We start from the raw sequence: 17390 nt of genomic DNA, 5'->3' as shown, positions 1-17390 counted from the left end.
CCATAACCGAGTTAACTTTACATGTTGTACACCCATCACTCTCATCCCTCAAATGAGTGAGAGAAAAACTTCAAGTCATTTTATCGCTTTTCACTTCCTACCCCATTTCCAACTCAACCTATTTTCCATCTGGTATGCTGTCATTTTTTCATGCTCTTCTAACATAGGAAAGTAACTGATAACCCCATCACTGCAAGATAGCTGATTTTGTGGCTTTGTTGAAGAAGTAGTGTCAGTACATCATATGACTCGTACCCTCTCCTGCTGACACGCAGCCACCTTACGACAGAACTGAACACAGTGAGCGAGTGACAGATGGCATTTTCACCGGAGTCTTCAAGTTTGATACCTCTGCAGCTTCAATTTAGATCTGTTGCATGCAACTGTATTGCAACTGTAAGGTTTAGCCATCATGGTGTGGGGCATCAGGGTAGGGAAGTTACTCCATTTACATCTGTCAAAGCCAATTATCTGATATGCCTTGGGTGCCTCATGTGAGAAAGCGCCCGTCCTAGCCTCCACCTACGCTGCCTTGCTCTGACGATGACCTTGTCACAGACGTCTAGTAATATTTTATTCATGTGTCTCTCATGACATTTGTCATTCCAAGCTTTTCTTTTTTTATTGTGTTTGGTTCATTCATATTGCATGGTGATGGCAGGTAGGGTCTGTCGCTATGTTGATCTATGTATGCTGTGTTTCCTTAAAAAAACAGTACAGATAAATGGGGTAGAATAATAGAGTAAGGGAGATAGGAAACTCAAAGGCTGTGAAGAAGATTTAAATGGGTGGAAAGAGGAGCAGTTCTAAAGAGGGGATAAGGATGTGTGAAATATATACATTATTTTAGGTTGAGTGGTGGGTGGGAGGAAGGGCTTGTGCAAAATGGAGGAGATGAAAAGAGAAAAATATGGAGTGGAAACAGGATACAAAGTCCTTGAAGTGGAAAGGTCACAAGCTACTCAACAGCCACTCTTGTTGGGCGATTTTCACAGTAAGAGGTAATGCACCTTGAAAATGAGAATAATGGGGATGTTATGTGTTTTGGCTTGCAAGCCCAAATGTGATGAGAATCTGACATGTATGCTGCTTATCTTAATAGAGCTGAACTGTCAGCTAAACGCCTCATCTAAATGTGTTGATTTAGCCAGGTTATATTTGCTCCGATCACTGAGCCACGTAAACTGTTAATAAATTAAAACAACGGCTCCTGGGAAATAAATTAAGGAACTCAAATTCAATTTAAATAAATCCACGTGCACAACACAACTCGTCACTTTTCCCCCTCTATCAGAACCAGGAGACAGATGATTTGTTTGACTGGAAAGCCACTGGTGCAAGTCGAAGGCAATCACATCCAAGCAGTCAAAAAAAAAAAAAAAAAAAAAAAAAAAAATCACTCATCAGGCAGCACTGGTAGTATTTCGTACACAGCTCCCACCACCAATCAGATGAAGAGAGTCTCCAGGAATTTCCAACTGCAGTAAATTTGATCAGCTCCCCTTGTGCTTTTTATGCACTGCTCAGCTGTGATTTCTGACAGCATATTGAAGGAGTGGGTGCATTAATAAGTCTGAAACTTCTCTTCAAGAATTAATTCTATTTTTATTCTCCCGCTTCTCTTAATATTGCTTTCAGCACTAGGTTTAATTTGCTTTTAGACGTTTTTATTAAACGTCCTAATATACCATTTTATTGATCCAAATTGTTTTTTAGTGCCATTTAATTATTTGTGAAGCACTTTAAGACCCTGCAAGGGCCAATAAAGGCTAAGAGAGAATCAGCAAGTAAACCCATTGAAGAAAAAGAATGGATACAGGATGGGAGAAGAGAGGAATGGGTGAGTGCGTACTTTAGTTTGAAGGCCAAAAGGACTTGACAGTAAAAACATGCAGGAATCCAACCTCATCAGCTATGGAGAGATGTAATAACCAATGGCAGACTATATACTGAGAGATACACAGGATATCTGCCTGTGGAGGGATACATACTATGACCATTGTGTCTTCTATGCAATTTCCCCATTGTGGGACTAATAAAGGTTTCTTAATCTTCTCATGTGTTTACCCAGTCAAAGAGAGTCACCGGTCTTCTCACACTAAAGCAAATGGGCCTACTCGCCACACTTAGTGCCACACTGAGATATGCAAAGAAGCATTTATAATAAAAAGACTTCTAATTGCCACCCTGAGATACAAATGAACACACTAATCATGTAGAAAGAGTGGGTGTACACTGACTTGAGGAGAGTTAGAGAGCTCGTTTTAATCATTTTCCAGATATGAAATGTGAATAGAATGTAGAGATGCATTTATACACATGCCTGAAAATACTTAGACTGAGTTCTGCATGCTAAATGTGAAGGTACATGTGATATTTACAAATTAGCAAAATTGATTAATCTGTCATACCTGTAAACTTAAATTTATCTGTCTATTGACCTGACTTAATTTACTTAGAGAACACATCATCCTGTAACCTGTCGACTAAGGATTGGTATTAGTTAGCATTTTTGCTTTTAATGCAATAAACCACTCAATATATTTAGCATAACATTTTTTGTCTAATCCCAGTTGAGTGGTCCGGTTTTAGCATGGCAACTTCAACATCTTAAAGTTAGTATTTTTTTGGTACTGCTCATTCCAACTTGCAAGACAGTCTTCTCACTTTTAGGTCACTTTAGGATAAAATTTACCTCAATCCTTCCTGTGTCTGGCTGGAAGCCTCTGGCTGGGTCTTCGGTCGTCACTCTACACTGGATCGCACAACCATTCACCCGGATCTTCTCTTGTTTCAAGCTGAGTTCTGGCAGGCTGCGGCCCTCACACACGTGCAGCTGGGCGTGCACCAGGTCCACACTGTAATAGATATATAGAGAGAAAGAGGTGATGAGGTGAATACACTGACTGACAATGTGAATATGCTGTGAATAGCCCTTAATTTCCCTCAATGTTTCTGTAGAGAACATTTTTCCACTTAAGCCAAGGCTTGAAAGACCAGTATGGCTATTCATTTAATATAAAGCTTTTTAGAGCTATTCTTGGCCAAAAATCAGGACGGAGGTGGCGAGTGTGAAGTGGATGTGATTTTTGCAGCATGTCTCTCTAGAGTAAATGAATCAATGATGCATGACGAGAAAACTTGGTAACAATTTGATGTTGATGAAACAATGGCTCCTGGGGAGAACGAGCGGGACACATAAAATCCAATTTAACATATTCTTAGCCAAGTGATAAATTAGCAACACAACTACTGTTTGTGAGTCTGTGGCCTAGGACTTGCTTGAACAAAGTATAACTATTAATCTCTGACAAAGTCGAAGGTACATTTAAAACTGAAGCGTTCATTTACACATCTTTTGGTTGTTCTATGTACATCATTTCTTTAGAACATATGATCTGATCTGATATGCAACCCTGGAATTAATTATAATTCAGTATTATGTATAAAATGACTATTTCTTTTAGTAACCTTGTAATAAGTGCGATAATCTTTAGGGTGATGAAGACACATCATCCAGAGTTTCATTACATATAATGGCTTAGGGGACATTAGGTCTTGCTCCTTATATACTTATTATAGTATCATCCCAATAAATGGCTGTTATCAGCTCCATATTTATGGCTTGTGGGGTCAAACGTCTTTGTTTCCATTATGAAGCACCATTTTCTTAGGTGTCACCTATCAGAGATGTCATCGTGCACTGCAAAAGGTAAAAGACAGAATATGTCTCATTATCACTCATCACAATAGATGATGATCACCTTCTAGTTTAAAAGAAGTCTCTGCTTGTCATAATTATGCCAGTAGTAATTACTGATAATGGCCCTTCAACTGACCACTTTAGAATCACCTGGACTAATGTCAGAATGATTCTCCGGCAGCCTGTGCAGCCCACGTGGGCCGCTGTGTAATTATGTAATCACATTACAAACAGCTAGTGTTTATTTTCTACATTTGTAAAATCCAAAAATATCACCAGATAACATGTTAATTGAGTACATTGGGTAAACTATTTCTTCTGCCCCCGCCCAGTTGTACCACACCCCCACAATTTTTTCTTCACACATCAGCAAACAAATCCTACCCTGGACCTAATGTATGCACACATACACACAAACAAAAGTACATTATGTTAATTTGTAGTAATTACCCGATATAGACAGAATTTAAATGACATTATTTTCTTCAATTTCCATGAGCAGTAACCCTTAACATCAATTTTGGCTCATCTGTATGCACTTTGAAATGTAAAGCTCAAATGAGACTTGCTGGGTTAAGCTTCATGACCTTGCACATGTCTGAAATGCATTAAAACACTTAGTCCTTTCTGTTTATCTATATATATATCTATATATGATAAACAGCAGTGGACAGACACAGTGGGCGGGAGCACATCATTCTTAAATAGCTGTGTCCGTGCAACCCACCTGCTGCCAAACATAAACAGTCTTAGACGACTGGGAAACCTCTCTGCCTTGAAGGCTTAATGAGAGGAAGAGAGAGAGAACACACATTTGCAAACTAGCTTAGATTCTGGACACTGCCTTGGATTCCATCCCTTTAATGTCTCAATTATCTTGTATCCACATTCTGGTCAAACAGAAGGACAATTATGCATCAGCCTGGTGTGAAATGTGTTGGGACAAAAACGCAGATTCTCTCTTGATAACTTGGACAGGCACTAGCGTCATGTTTTTGTTAGAGCTTCATAAATATGTTGTAATATTTGAAATTACACAGCTCCACTCATGTCTCGAAATCATAAAAGGGCGAGTTAAAATGAAGCACTTTATGAGATGTGCCCCCAACAGCAGTTATGGAAATTGTTCTCAGTTTTCCTGTATTTTATTTTTTAATTAGGAGACCAATTTGTCACCAGAATAGTAACTTGTCTTCACAGGGTCCACCACACTGCCAGCTTCTAGGGACTACATCCCTGTAAAAATTGCTTTGCCTCTCCTATTAGGATGTGTGAAATGTTAACATGTTGAACATAATATAAACAACACCTAAGCTTTCTTGTTGACTCTTAAAAATGTAAGTACAACAATAAGGAGTGCAAAATAAAACACTGTCAAAGCATTTGTTTCCTCATTAATGTATTCTGTCAGAAGCTCAATTATACAAGCCACTCACTTCTGTAGAGTCTTTGCATATTCATGACAAAAAAACAGCACTTGAAAACACAAGTATCCAAATTCCAAAATACCAACTTATGAGGTGTTAATTTAGTGTGTCCTAATAGCAGTACTTGAATATTATGCAAATAAACACACTTCAGTGGCAAACAAGACAACAGAACATTTTCTGAGTCCACAGTCAAACATTTGGCATCAATGCATAGTTTTCATTACATATAAATCAAGCTTGGCCTACTTTTAATTCTTTGCATAATTCTTCTACTTTGAAAACATAAGGCAACCCTGATTGAACGAGGCCCCTTGAGGGTTTCATGAAATTCATTGTATACTAATTTGACTAAATTAAAGGGCCTGCAGCAACATCTGTCCCTCAGTGCAGCCAGTTACAAAATAAAAGTCCTACATATCATTAGCTAGTACCAGTGTGAGGATCAACTACATATGAAGAGGAGGATTTGCCTTCAGTGAACTTAAGAGTTACACTACTGCTCATCTGCGTTCAGAGTGTAGTGTGGTGATCGTAATTGCTGCTGGATGTTAACTCAATGTTAAAGGAATAATTCAATTAGCTTAACATGAAAAACGTCATTGGGATGAATGACTCCCGGTTACAGTCTGAACTGTTAGCTGAAGTTAGCATCTGCTTGAAAGACATACAGTGTGCGTCTAAACAAATGAATGAGTTTGGTTATTCTTTGCTCAGATGTTGTTGAGGAAAGTGTGTTCCCTGTTGTCATGAAAAACAACAAACCACTCGGCCTGAATCTAACTTTACTGATTTATATGCCAGCAAAGAGACACATGCTTCTGATGGGTGCGAATCATGTTGGATGTTCACTTTATGAACAAAGGAGCTTTTAGAATAAAGGAAATACATAATGTATAATGCTGTTCTTCCACTGCTTTGCTCTTCATAATTAATGGTCCAAGCACCAAAGAGTTTTTATTATTTAATGCTAAAAGTGTCTGGGTCACAGACAAAGAAAGACCTAAAGCAATAAAACTGGGATACAAAATGTACACACTATTCATGGAAAAGATTGTATTCCCTACAACTTTCTGCTTTTTAGCCAATAACATCTTAACAGCAAAACTAAAAACTCCTTTTTCTTTGTAGCCTTTTTTTTTTCAGACTTTGTTAACGCACAAACATCCGATGAGGAGTAAAATATCTATAGAAGACAAGTCAGAGCAAAGCCAATTATTCAAAAAGCAAAAATCTTTTTAAACATTTCTAAACACACATATTTAGATAAAAGGGTCAGTCTTATTTTTCTTTCAGTGACATTAGAGCAGCTTAAAATTAACTGTTTAATATTCAAAGTCCCTAAAATTGTAAACATATCTTATCAGAGGCTCTCCATCCTGCAATCTTGAATCACAGCTTTTCCAGATGGATGATCCCAGAATATGTTTCTTAGCCAATACAGATACAACAGCTGTTTGTCACAGTCCCCCAGGATAAGCCCAGAATGGAGCTCGGTGTATATATTTTTGTTTTGTAATGTTTTGAAGGACATAATGTGGAACCCTGGTACCCGTCTTTTCTTCTCTCAAGCTTGCAGACACAGAACAAACACTAAGAGGGTTAAAGGTAGGCTGTCTGTGTACACACAGTGTTTGCAGCATTTGAAAGGCTTCAGTATGACTGCTGCTTAAATTTGTTTCAGAAAAGAAAAAAAAAGGCGCACACAGACACACAATATTTCATTGGGTAATTCTGCTACTGTATATAAGATCTGCTTATCTACAAGCAAAACCTTGAAATTGTTGACCTCTTTTGCTCACTCCATATTTTACCCTGTCATGCAAGTACCCATAATGCACTGTGCACACAGCAAACCACTCATGGGCAGTTCAATTATGTTTCGCCTTAAGCCAAAAAAAATAAAGAAGTACTCCTGATCTGCAACACCACCTAGCACAAAGCTTGCTCTGTGTCAATTAGTAGGAAGAAATTTGATTTAGTTAGGAATATGCCGCATGTAAGCACAAATAAACTGAAATAATAATAATTATGGTCCTAAAATGATATTTAGACCCGAGGCACCTTAAACGTGCAGGGCCTCAACATTACATTATGTAACAATGCATAACCTCCTCTAAGGACTTTGTCATTCCGGTTATTTAGGTTTAGTAGGGCATATATTTCACAAGTTAGCAAACAATCAAATTATAGTAAAACAAATACAACACAGTGGAGAAACTGCATCCATTTTCTATAATTCAGTGAGCTAAAGTCAGCCATAGTAAAACACCTTGTGGTTAGTCTCACCTTTTATTAGGAAAGCTATCAGATGTTGTTCAACTATGCCTTAAATGAATGTATGCATTCATACATTTGCAGCACTAGTTCTATGCACGTTACTTCAACCTTTCACATTTCCCCAAAAGAAACTAAAACAAATCCAAAAAATGTCAAACTGAATACTGTCTTTTCCAGGCTGTCAGTTTTTTTAATGTCTCCTACTAACACGTTGCTTTGTCTTACTTTGAGGTTCTGATATGTCAGAGGTGTGAACGTACCTTCCGTTTCTGACAAAGCTAAAGAATATATAACTCCTTTAAGATGCCAACCCCAATTCCGCATGTCTGTTTTCGTGCTTGCCATCTGACTGTTTGCAAGCTGCGCCTCTGCCTTGCATGGGGCTTGTGAATAGCTGCCAAGTTTATATTTGATCTCTGACAATTGAAAAAAAAAAAAGGAAAACCCCACATGTTGTTTGAAATTCTTTCAGGGTCTTTACCTCACAGCCAAACACATTATTTGACAATTAGGTTCTACTGTCTATGCAGCAACCGGGGTTGAGTCTTTTGATTAAATTATTCAGAGAGAAAAATATTTATAGTCCAGAATTGACTGTATTTACACAACTACAAACTGTTTGAATCATTTTTTTGGAAACAGAGATACTGCAGATGGCCAAAAGAGTCTACATCCACAGGAAGGCACACCTGCACCCCGTCTGAGTCTGCCTTTTGAGGAAACATCCTGGTAGAAAAATTCACATTCTACACTTCAGTGCTAAAGCCCCCACTTTAGGGACACCTAGACAAATCAGCTCTCATGGTCTTGGCAACAGTCTAAACTCCATTTGAACTTCACAGGTCTCTCCTCCCAGCAGCTTCAAAGATGAAGAAAAGCCTTTCATCTGAAGTCCAGGTCAAGGCCATGCACACATTGTTTATCCACCGAATGCAAATGCTTTATCTAAGCTAAGGCAGTCTACCACATTCAACCTGACAAAGGACTTAGCTGCAGCATGACATGACATCAACATTAACTGGGTCAACTTAATCAACACAAGACTTCCCATGTACAGCATCCGTTTTAAAATCCACAGCTCACACTCACTAATTAATGTCCTCTATGGTAACACATGTTTGACATTTACTCACATGCATGATTCATGGCATAAAAAGAAAATTGTTTTTTTTTTTTAAAAAAAAAGTTACACAGGTAGGTTGATCCTACAAAGGCAGAATGATTTTCACAGGGACACATATGCATTACAAAGGGAAAAAAGTTACACTCTCCTTTAAATGACGGTCATCTCAGAATAACTGCAGGTCATCTTCAGAGTCAAGAGAGCAATGAAGGTTTCATTAAAATGTAATTTTATTAAAATGAACTATCAAGTGTGCCCTGAGTTATGTGCAGGTTGATTGCCAGGGCTGAGGAGATCAGAGTGGAGGATGTATAATGTACTGACCTGTGACAGAGAAGTGAGCACCTGCATATTGATACACTTATGTTCCTATTAAATTCTGTAAATATGTTTATAAATACCTCAGCCTAGACCAAGAAAGTACCTACAATTCCATCATGACACACATGACTTGCCATCACAAGACACATCACCACATTATCACAGTACATGGAAAGTACATTAGGCCAATGCTGAAACCAGAACCTGAGAAAACACACACATGTGCACATACACACACAGAACTTCTCAGTCTGTCACGTGTGCACACGTGCGCACACTGAGACCATGAAGACTGAGTACTAATTGCATATCATTTTCAGTCGTTTCACTCAGAGCTTGTTAGCAGGGGAGAAGGAGGTGGCTGTGCGCCCAGAACTAAAAGAGGGAGACACAGAAAGAATAAGAGGAGCGAGGGAAGGGAGCAGCTTGTTGTGGCCACAGGAGATGAGACAGTAAGAAACAACAGAACGAGGTAAAGAAAATGTTCTACGCCACTTTTCAAGATTCACAAGAATGAAAGTCATTGAGATATATATATATATATATATATATATATATATATATATATATATATATATATATAAAAAGACTAAAAGCAATACATCTTTTATACAAGACAAGAGAGCAAAGAAATGTGAGGGGAAGCTGAGGGAGTGGGAGTGTGGTACAGGATAAAAAGCTGGATGCCAAAACAGAGAGAATGAGTGGGAAAAGTGGGAGTGTGGAAGAGATTGGATTTGGCCTTGCTCAAAAGGAAAAGAGGAGGTGGAAGGAAGTGAAGGTGGAAGGTAGAGGGACAGGAGAGGAGGGATAGCAGTTGGAGTTGTGAGTGGGAAGAAGAGCTAATGTTGGATAAATGGGAGATTTGGAAGAGAAGGGGGACGTCCATATCAAATTGAGACGGGGCTGAGGAAAAATGACTGAGAATGACTCAGAGTAAGGGTGGAAGATGGTGCAATAAGGCAGAGATAAGGGGAGGAGAGGAGGTGGTGGCGGCGGCGGCAAAAAGAAAGAGGTGATATCACATGAACCACTTCTGGTGCAAAATTGAAGTATAAGGAAGAAACGTGGGAAAAAAGAATGATATCACATCTGTGGGCTGAAACCAGAGATCCTTCAGCACTACATCACATCAATACAAGCAGCATAGAGAAACAAACACACCAAACATATTGAATGTCCATGACTTTAACCCACCATATAAGTTTTTATTTAGGGAGCAAGCTGTATATTCTTGCTTGGCTACTTTTTTCACAACTGTGAAAATGTGAGGGGGGGTGTTTAGGTAAAGAAAGAAGAAACAAACCCAGTAATGAAAACAACAAATCCTGCTTTTCTCTTTCTTATAACTTCTACCCATTTCTATCTATTTGTCCTTATTCTCTTGCTTTCTGTTGTCCTCTCCTCGTGTTCCATCCTTCTCCTTTCATCTTCTATTGTCTTCACTGCAGCATCACCCTCTCCACCTCCCATATGTGGCCTCAAAATGCAAAACATGTACTCCTTTTGAAGTGAACACTTCATTTTATAACTTCATTAGTGCTCTGAGCGTTCGTCTGCACTATTAGGGTGTGTGTGTGTGTGTTTTCCATGGCATTTTTGTTTGCTCATGCTCGCATATACCACATCTCTGGCTCCAGGGCAAGTGGTAAAAAAGCAAAGCAAGAAATATTTCTCATTTTTGTAAAACTAATGCAGCCTCTTGTCTGCTATAATGTGCGTGCATGTGCTTCACATTCACGCATATATACACACTGTTGTCTAAATAAATGACTGGAAAACTAGACAGCACGCTTCCAAGTGGGGCCTGCAGGAATGAAAATGTAGGAAAGACTGCACAACAAAAAAAAAGTGAGAGCACAAGAAATCCAAAGGGAGTGTATAATAGAATAGAACCTGGAATAACATGAGGATAGATATGAGGGCAAAAAGAGTTCTAGGAAAGTATGAAGGACAGATGGAAAAAGACAATAAAGACAGGCTAAATGGAGCGCGAGAGAATATGAAAGAAAAACAAACGTAGATGAAGCAAACGACCAGCAGAGAGGATGGTGAGAGGAAGACATCAACCCTCCCATCTTGTTTTGTATGAATTTCATTAGACAGTTTTAGACAGCAAGCAGAAGAAAAAGAACTGGGAGCCTAGAAAGGGGAGGTAGGAAATGGAGCGACAGACCGGAGGGATCAGATGAGAAAGGAGGAGGGGGGGTAAGAAATTTGAGTCATTGTGGCATCAGGATGGCATTCTGACATCAATTTAACTGGCAGCCAAAAAACTATGCGCCCTCAAATATGGTTGGAGATGGAGAGGAAGAAAATATTAATCACAGCTTTTGTTAATGTGGAGAGAGGAGGAGGGATGAGAAGAACAAGGATAAATAATGAGGCTAAAAATAGAGTAGAATTAAATATACGCTGAAAAATAAACAAGAGAAAAAGTTGGAGGACATAAGTGGAGGAGGTCAAGGCAAGGAGACGGTAGGAGGTAGAATTTGTGGACAAACACAAACACACCATCCCGCATCCACACACAAATCAGGATCCTATCTGATTTAGATTTCCTCTCCTTTTCAACTTGTTTTCTCCGCTTCTTTTCAGGCCTCACTATCAGCCTATTAATTAATTCCTGCTTTCCTTGTTATGAAGCAGATGGAAGAATGAGGAGAGGAATGCAAAATAACTCTGGCGTCCAGAAGGCAGCGAGGAGCAAGATGAGAAAGGCCAAAAGGAGAGAGACAGTGTGCGCAGATAAGGGGAGGAGGAAGACACACAATGGAGGAGAGGTTAACAACACGACACACACACACACACACCAAATACACACAGTACAAATACAGTATGCTCAACAACACTTATCCCTGCATACATGTCAATATATGCATTGATTACATAAGCATCCATTTATAGAATAAATGATTCACCTAATTAGTTTGCTAAAGCTTTACAACCATTTGTGCATGACAAGCACATGCTACATCAATAAGTCATCATCACACCAAGAAAAGAGCTCACAGAGGTCTAATAACCTCTATTGTCTTTCACAATGCGTGTTGCTGCGTAGTCCTTTATCAGCAAAGGGGTTATTTTTGATTATCTTGTGTTCCAGGTGCAAGCGAAACAAGAAGTAACATCAGTGTAGCACAGGTTTAATGCCAAATGTGTGAATTTTATATATTATGGTAAAATTTCTGCTAATATTATGGTGTTGTAGGTTTTCCTATATGGAAACCACTTGAGCCATTTATTTCTTCCCCCTATGGCTGTAGTGTTCAAGGGGACCCATGGTGAATTGCAGCTGCCATTATCAGAGGATAAACCTCACAGAGGTAACTCCACAGAAAACACTACACTACAGATTCACTAGTTGCAATATTATGAATGTGACATCTGTCTTGGATTAGTCTGAAACCACAACCTGAGTTCGTTTGAATCAGATGAATAACAATCCAACTTACATACAAATAGCACTGATGACCCGCATATGACCCCTAAACCTGGGAAATCATTCACAGCCATTATAACTTGAGCCCCTAGAGCATCATTCTTATTTACATTTTATGTGTATCTCACACTTCTCAGCACACGGTATGGATGTTCTCCTGGGATCTAGTATGAGTGAGAGCTCTCCCACCTCAGGTCTAGACGGATGTGTAAAATTCATGAGCTGAGGTGTGTGTGAAGACACCATGCAGGTTGATTTAAGTTGGATATTGACCTGATGTCTATGACTGCAGTTCCACATCGATTCATTTGTTAAAATAAAATCTATAACCACAAAACCTTAACCTTCTTTTTATCAGATATTCTTTCAGTTGGAAGATACTGATCAGAAGATTTTGTTTAGTTTATAAAAACTGAAAACACTCAGAAAACATGAATTAAGCTGACGAAAAAACAGCGATAACATGTCTTTACTCAGGTTTATGTGTATTACAGAGATACTGATGTTAGCCATCTCCTGTAAAATACCACTAGATGTGATAGTCAAAGGGCGCATATTATTCTAGTACAGCAAGAGTGGAATAAAAAGCATTGGAGCAACAAGTGTTTGTGTCCAGTATAAAAAAAAATATCCAGCAACCAACCTGCAAGGTGATTGACATCTCTCTAAGCTTGATGACAGGGCAAAAGGATGTTATAATGGTTATGTGAGTGAGCAGAAGCATAGTAAGGAGCAAAGAAGAAAAACTGGACACTATACAACTCCAGCAGACTACACGGCATGAGTTATTGATCCACTGGTCCTTTGTTTTCACAGATATGGCACAGAGACAGAGAGTTCAAAGGTGGAGTGGTGGATCAACTCCACGGGACTTGGCCTTGCTATATAATTGCCGTTTTTATTGTTAATAATTGTCACTCTGTGACTTCAAGTGGCTTCAAATAGCACAGGGCTTTCAAACATTAACAATAACAACCAATTCAAGGGATATTTTTTCACAAAATGTTTCCCCTTTAAAACCTTATTTTCCCTTAGTATACAGCAAGGGCAAATACAGCACCGAGTTTGTCAAGTGGGCTCATCTAATCACACATTTTACATTGAATTGGGCCCAAAACATTGCCAGAAGGCTAAACACTAAGCTCCCCGATGAACCCTAAAAAACCTCTCGTACACCTACACAACATTTCAACATGTATTTATACTGTGAGCTTCACTCTTATCTGTACATTCCAGGTACTGTATCTTAGAGCAAAATACAACCATACAGCTGCATTCATATGTTATTCTTGTGACCTTGGAGAGTCTCACCTCCTATAGATGAACAGAAAATCAGAAAGAGCAGTCATTTTTTTAACCACTTTAGGAAAATTCTTTGTTAAATATGACTAATTACTGCTTCCAACTGATTAACTGTAATGTTTAAGCTCAGAAAAATAACCTGATACATTTTGCTGCTTGAGAAATCCTCTAATTCAAAAACCACAAGAAAAGTAGTTCAACAATTGCACACGCTGATATTCAGCTACTGTAAGATGGCTAATATTATACAAACACCAGTTATGAAGGCACAAAATGTTTTGAGCCGTTACTGCATCCTGTAACCAGTTTGAAATAAACTGTATCTATCATGCAGAATCCCATTTGAAAATAACCGGATTATTGACCGGGCCTCAAAAATCACGAACAGTAAAAGTCATTTAGAAAGTCTCACCATTTAAAATCAACATTTTTAATTTAAAAGATGACAGAAGTCATTTCAACAACTGCACACCAACAGACAAATGCACACACACACACCCAAAAAAAATGCAAAAGGCCATACAGGCCTGATAAAATGTAATCCAAGTTCTGTCACTCGGAAAATTGCACAGTGGAACTCACAAATAGAAAGAGAAAGAGAGAGGGGGAAGCACAAACACACACTTACAGTATATACACAAACAAACAACCATAGATATGTGCATCAATACACTAAATACAAATGTAGTTCAAAACACATCAGCTAGCTCACTGCATATTTGGAACACCCACAGAATGATATCCAACAGGAGCGCGTGCACACACGCACACAGGACATACAAATATATAATGTGTTTGCTGTGAAACCCACACATGGATAAACACACACAAAGACAAAAGGCTGTGAGTCACAGACCGGCCTAGATAACATGATAACTATAAAATATGAGCTTTGGCGGAATCAAATGGAAGCAACAATGAGGAGGGAGTTCAACGGGTAGAAAAAAAAAAGCTGTGCAATAAATACAACATGAGAGAGGAGAGGAATGAGGAGTGCAGCGAGAAAGGAGAAACTCAAGCATGTACTAGAGATAACGATGAGGAAGAAGACGACAGAGGCAACACGCTGTGTGTATCCAACCTTTTTTTTTTAACAATTAACGTGAAATTTCCTGGAAACATGTTAATTAATTAATTAATATTCTTGACTTTACAGTGAATGTTTATAGTAGCATAGATCCTGTACATAAAAGAGTTCTGGGGTTTAGTCAAATTAAACACAATGAGCACATTCATCATAATTTAAAATGTCACCTAGTGAAACGCTGTAGTTGTAGCTTTTAATTGCATTTGAGCAAACTGATCTCTATGGCACAGAGGTTCTATAAGGCCATACATAAGAGCTGGATTTTGTTGGGAATTACATAATAACATTGTCCTTATATTTTTAATAAACTGGTATAATAACTTCTAGTCTCACAGCTGAGAAGATGACATATGCTTCAGTTAAACCTCTTTACACACACACTGATGCATTCCAGTGCAAATAACCACTTATACACGTAAGAGAACCGGTTTCAAATTCATAGCTCTCCTCATCGCTGAAATGTTCATTTTCAGATTTAAGACAAATCAACCATGAAACACAAGGGTGTCAGAAATAGAGTGACTGGGGATTCCCTAACATACACCAAGGCTCAGCAGGAAATCATCCTAATTAAGCCCAATGCTCAGAGCAGACCGTAAATGTGCCTTAAATGTATGGATGTATACATGTGCCTGTGCTAGCATGTGAGAGAAGTCTCTCGACACAGGGAGAAGCAGACGTATGAGAGGCAATTCATGTGCAAGCCTTATTAATGATCACCTCAACAGTGCTCCCAGCATGATACACCAATAGGTAGACCTGCTGTGCAGCAGACAGCCCAGCAAAGCAGCAAAGCTCCCTCTACGTCTAGCTGCGAGGGATTTCATCTGTCATTTCACCCCATTATATTCCACTCACAGCTCTCTGACTAACAGGCTGCTGATTCATTTGAATGCAGGCAGTGAAGCTTGGCATCCAGTCTGCTAGTTGGTGTGTGGGAGTGACAACCTAACAATATTGACAAACATGACCTGTGATTGGTTGGTTCAAAGAGACAATGCTCCAGCACCTTCTCACAAGCTTCAGTGGGCCCACTGTACAGTATGTCACACACAGTGAATCAACGCCTGACAAATGCCTCATGGTTCATGACTGCACAAAGAAGTCAGAAATGAAACTGACATCTTCATTAGGGACTCTTCAGCTAAATCCAAGCAGCTCCTTTTCTCCTCTTTAGGGGCAAACGTGACATTTGAAGCCGAGAGAAAAAAAAACGGCAGCAGTCGCTTGCGTTTCCAAGCTTTGGAGAGGACTGATATACCACCCCCAGCCCTTGACCTGCTCGTATACCCAAATGCTTGTGTGTCCCTGGGCCTTACCCACGCTGCACCTCTTTTTGATGCTGAATCCTCTGGTTTTCCTTAAGTCTTTGATACAACTCTCTTCAGAGCTCCAAGCCTGTGAAAGAGGCTTCAGAGGAGTCCAGAGGGGTTTACTGGACGAAATGTATGGAAATTACAGTTTAATTTATCATTTAAGCTATGGTAATTCATGCAAATTAACATTTCATTAATTCTGGCCTTGGGTTTTAAGCACTGTTGCTTCTGTATGGGTGTGCATTCTTGTCAGGATCATATGTAAAAAGGATAAATAGCTGACACAGGAAGTGTACACTGTACACTTCCTGTACAGTACAGTATATTCATAATAGCCCTAAACACAAAAATAACAAAAGTTCCTTGATCTGAAAGTCAATTTACTGAAAGAAAAAATCCAGCCCTCAGACAAATCTGAATGCAGAACCACAACAGTTTATGATTTCTACCTCCTATAGGTAGGTGTAACACCCAATAGACTTGCAGCTTCAAACTCAGATAACATTCATTATAACAAATACTAGGGGTGACAAAATCCATGAATATTTGCCTTTTCCTTTTCATTCCTACAATGCATCTTGAGACACACAAGGTTTATTAATCATTGAAACACTTTAATTCAATTTAACCAGACATTGAACAAATTTAAAGTAAGGATGTACCACGCTCAGAGTATGATATGTTGCCTCAAGGTTAATTGTCTGCTTCTGGCTGGATACCTGAGGCTGGAGCTGCATGCACACTGAAATCATGTCAAGAAAACGTAAAACTAGTCTGCTTGAAGCTAATGACAAACTGCCAAAAACAAGCCAACGGGATGCAGCAGCAAAGCTTGGTCTTCCTCAGGCTAGCCTGTATAGTATACTCACATAATAAGAAGCATTCAAGAGAAAGGGGAAAGCACCCGAGGTTGAAGCCAACAAGTTGATTGACAATGCCTGTATCCTTCTCTTGATCAAGCTTCTATGAGCCTGGATCATTAATGAATACTTATATAAAAGTATACAAACATCATTACGGTGCAAGACAAATAAATGCAAGAAATGTCACATGAAAATCTAAATTATAGGAGAGAAACTCCAAAAAACAAAAACATTTCATACAGTACAACTAAAAACAATGACGGCTATGATTATAATCATGATAAGCATCCTTCCTATTATCATAAATAGCCCTCACTCACCCTCTCTCACTCACACACACAAATTAGATTCTCCCTTATTGTCAGGATGCAGACGTACACACATGCACAGCTACATCCCTCATTCTTATTCATCTGCTTACTTCTCAATCACTCACTGTACGCTCCGCTGCACAATTATAATCACCTTAAAATTATTTTATGACGTGCTAGCAAAACCAAACAATCCTCAGAGTGCATGCACACAT

General features: G+C 39.0%; 1 protein-coding gene across 2 annotated transcripts in view; it reads right to left on the bottom strand.

Moving 5' to 3' along the window:
* The window catches only part of pcxb (pyruvate carboxylase b), a 223082-nt gene that overhangs the window by 148718 nt on the left and 56974 nt on the right, over positions 1-17390 (bottom strand). For both annotated transcript variants that reach the window (XM_028428835.1, XM_028428837.1), the window contains one exon: positions 2696-2858. In XM_028428835.1, coding sequence (XP_028284636.1) covers positions 2696-2858 — 163 coding nt within the window. The remainder of the gene's footprint in view (positions 1-2695; positions 2859-17390) is intronic.

The sequence above is a fragment of the Parambassis ranga genome, chromosome 18, assembly GCF_900634625.1.
Source record: "Parambassis ranga chromosome 18, fParRan2.1, whole genome shotgun sequence".
Taxonomy (NCBI): Eukaryota; Metazoa; Chordata; class Actinopteri; family Ambassidae; genus Parambassis; species Parambassis ranga.
Note: the sequence above shows the minus strand (reverse complement) of the source record. Positions and strands in the feature narration are given on the sequence as shown.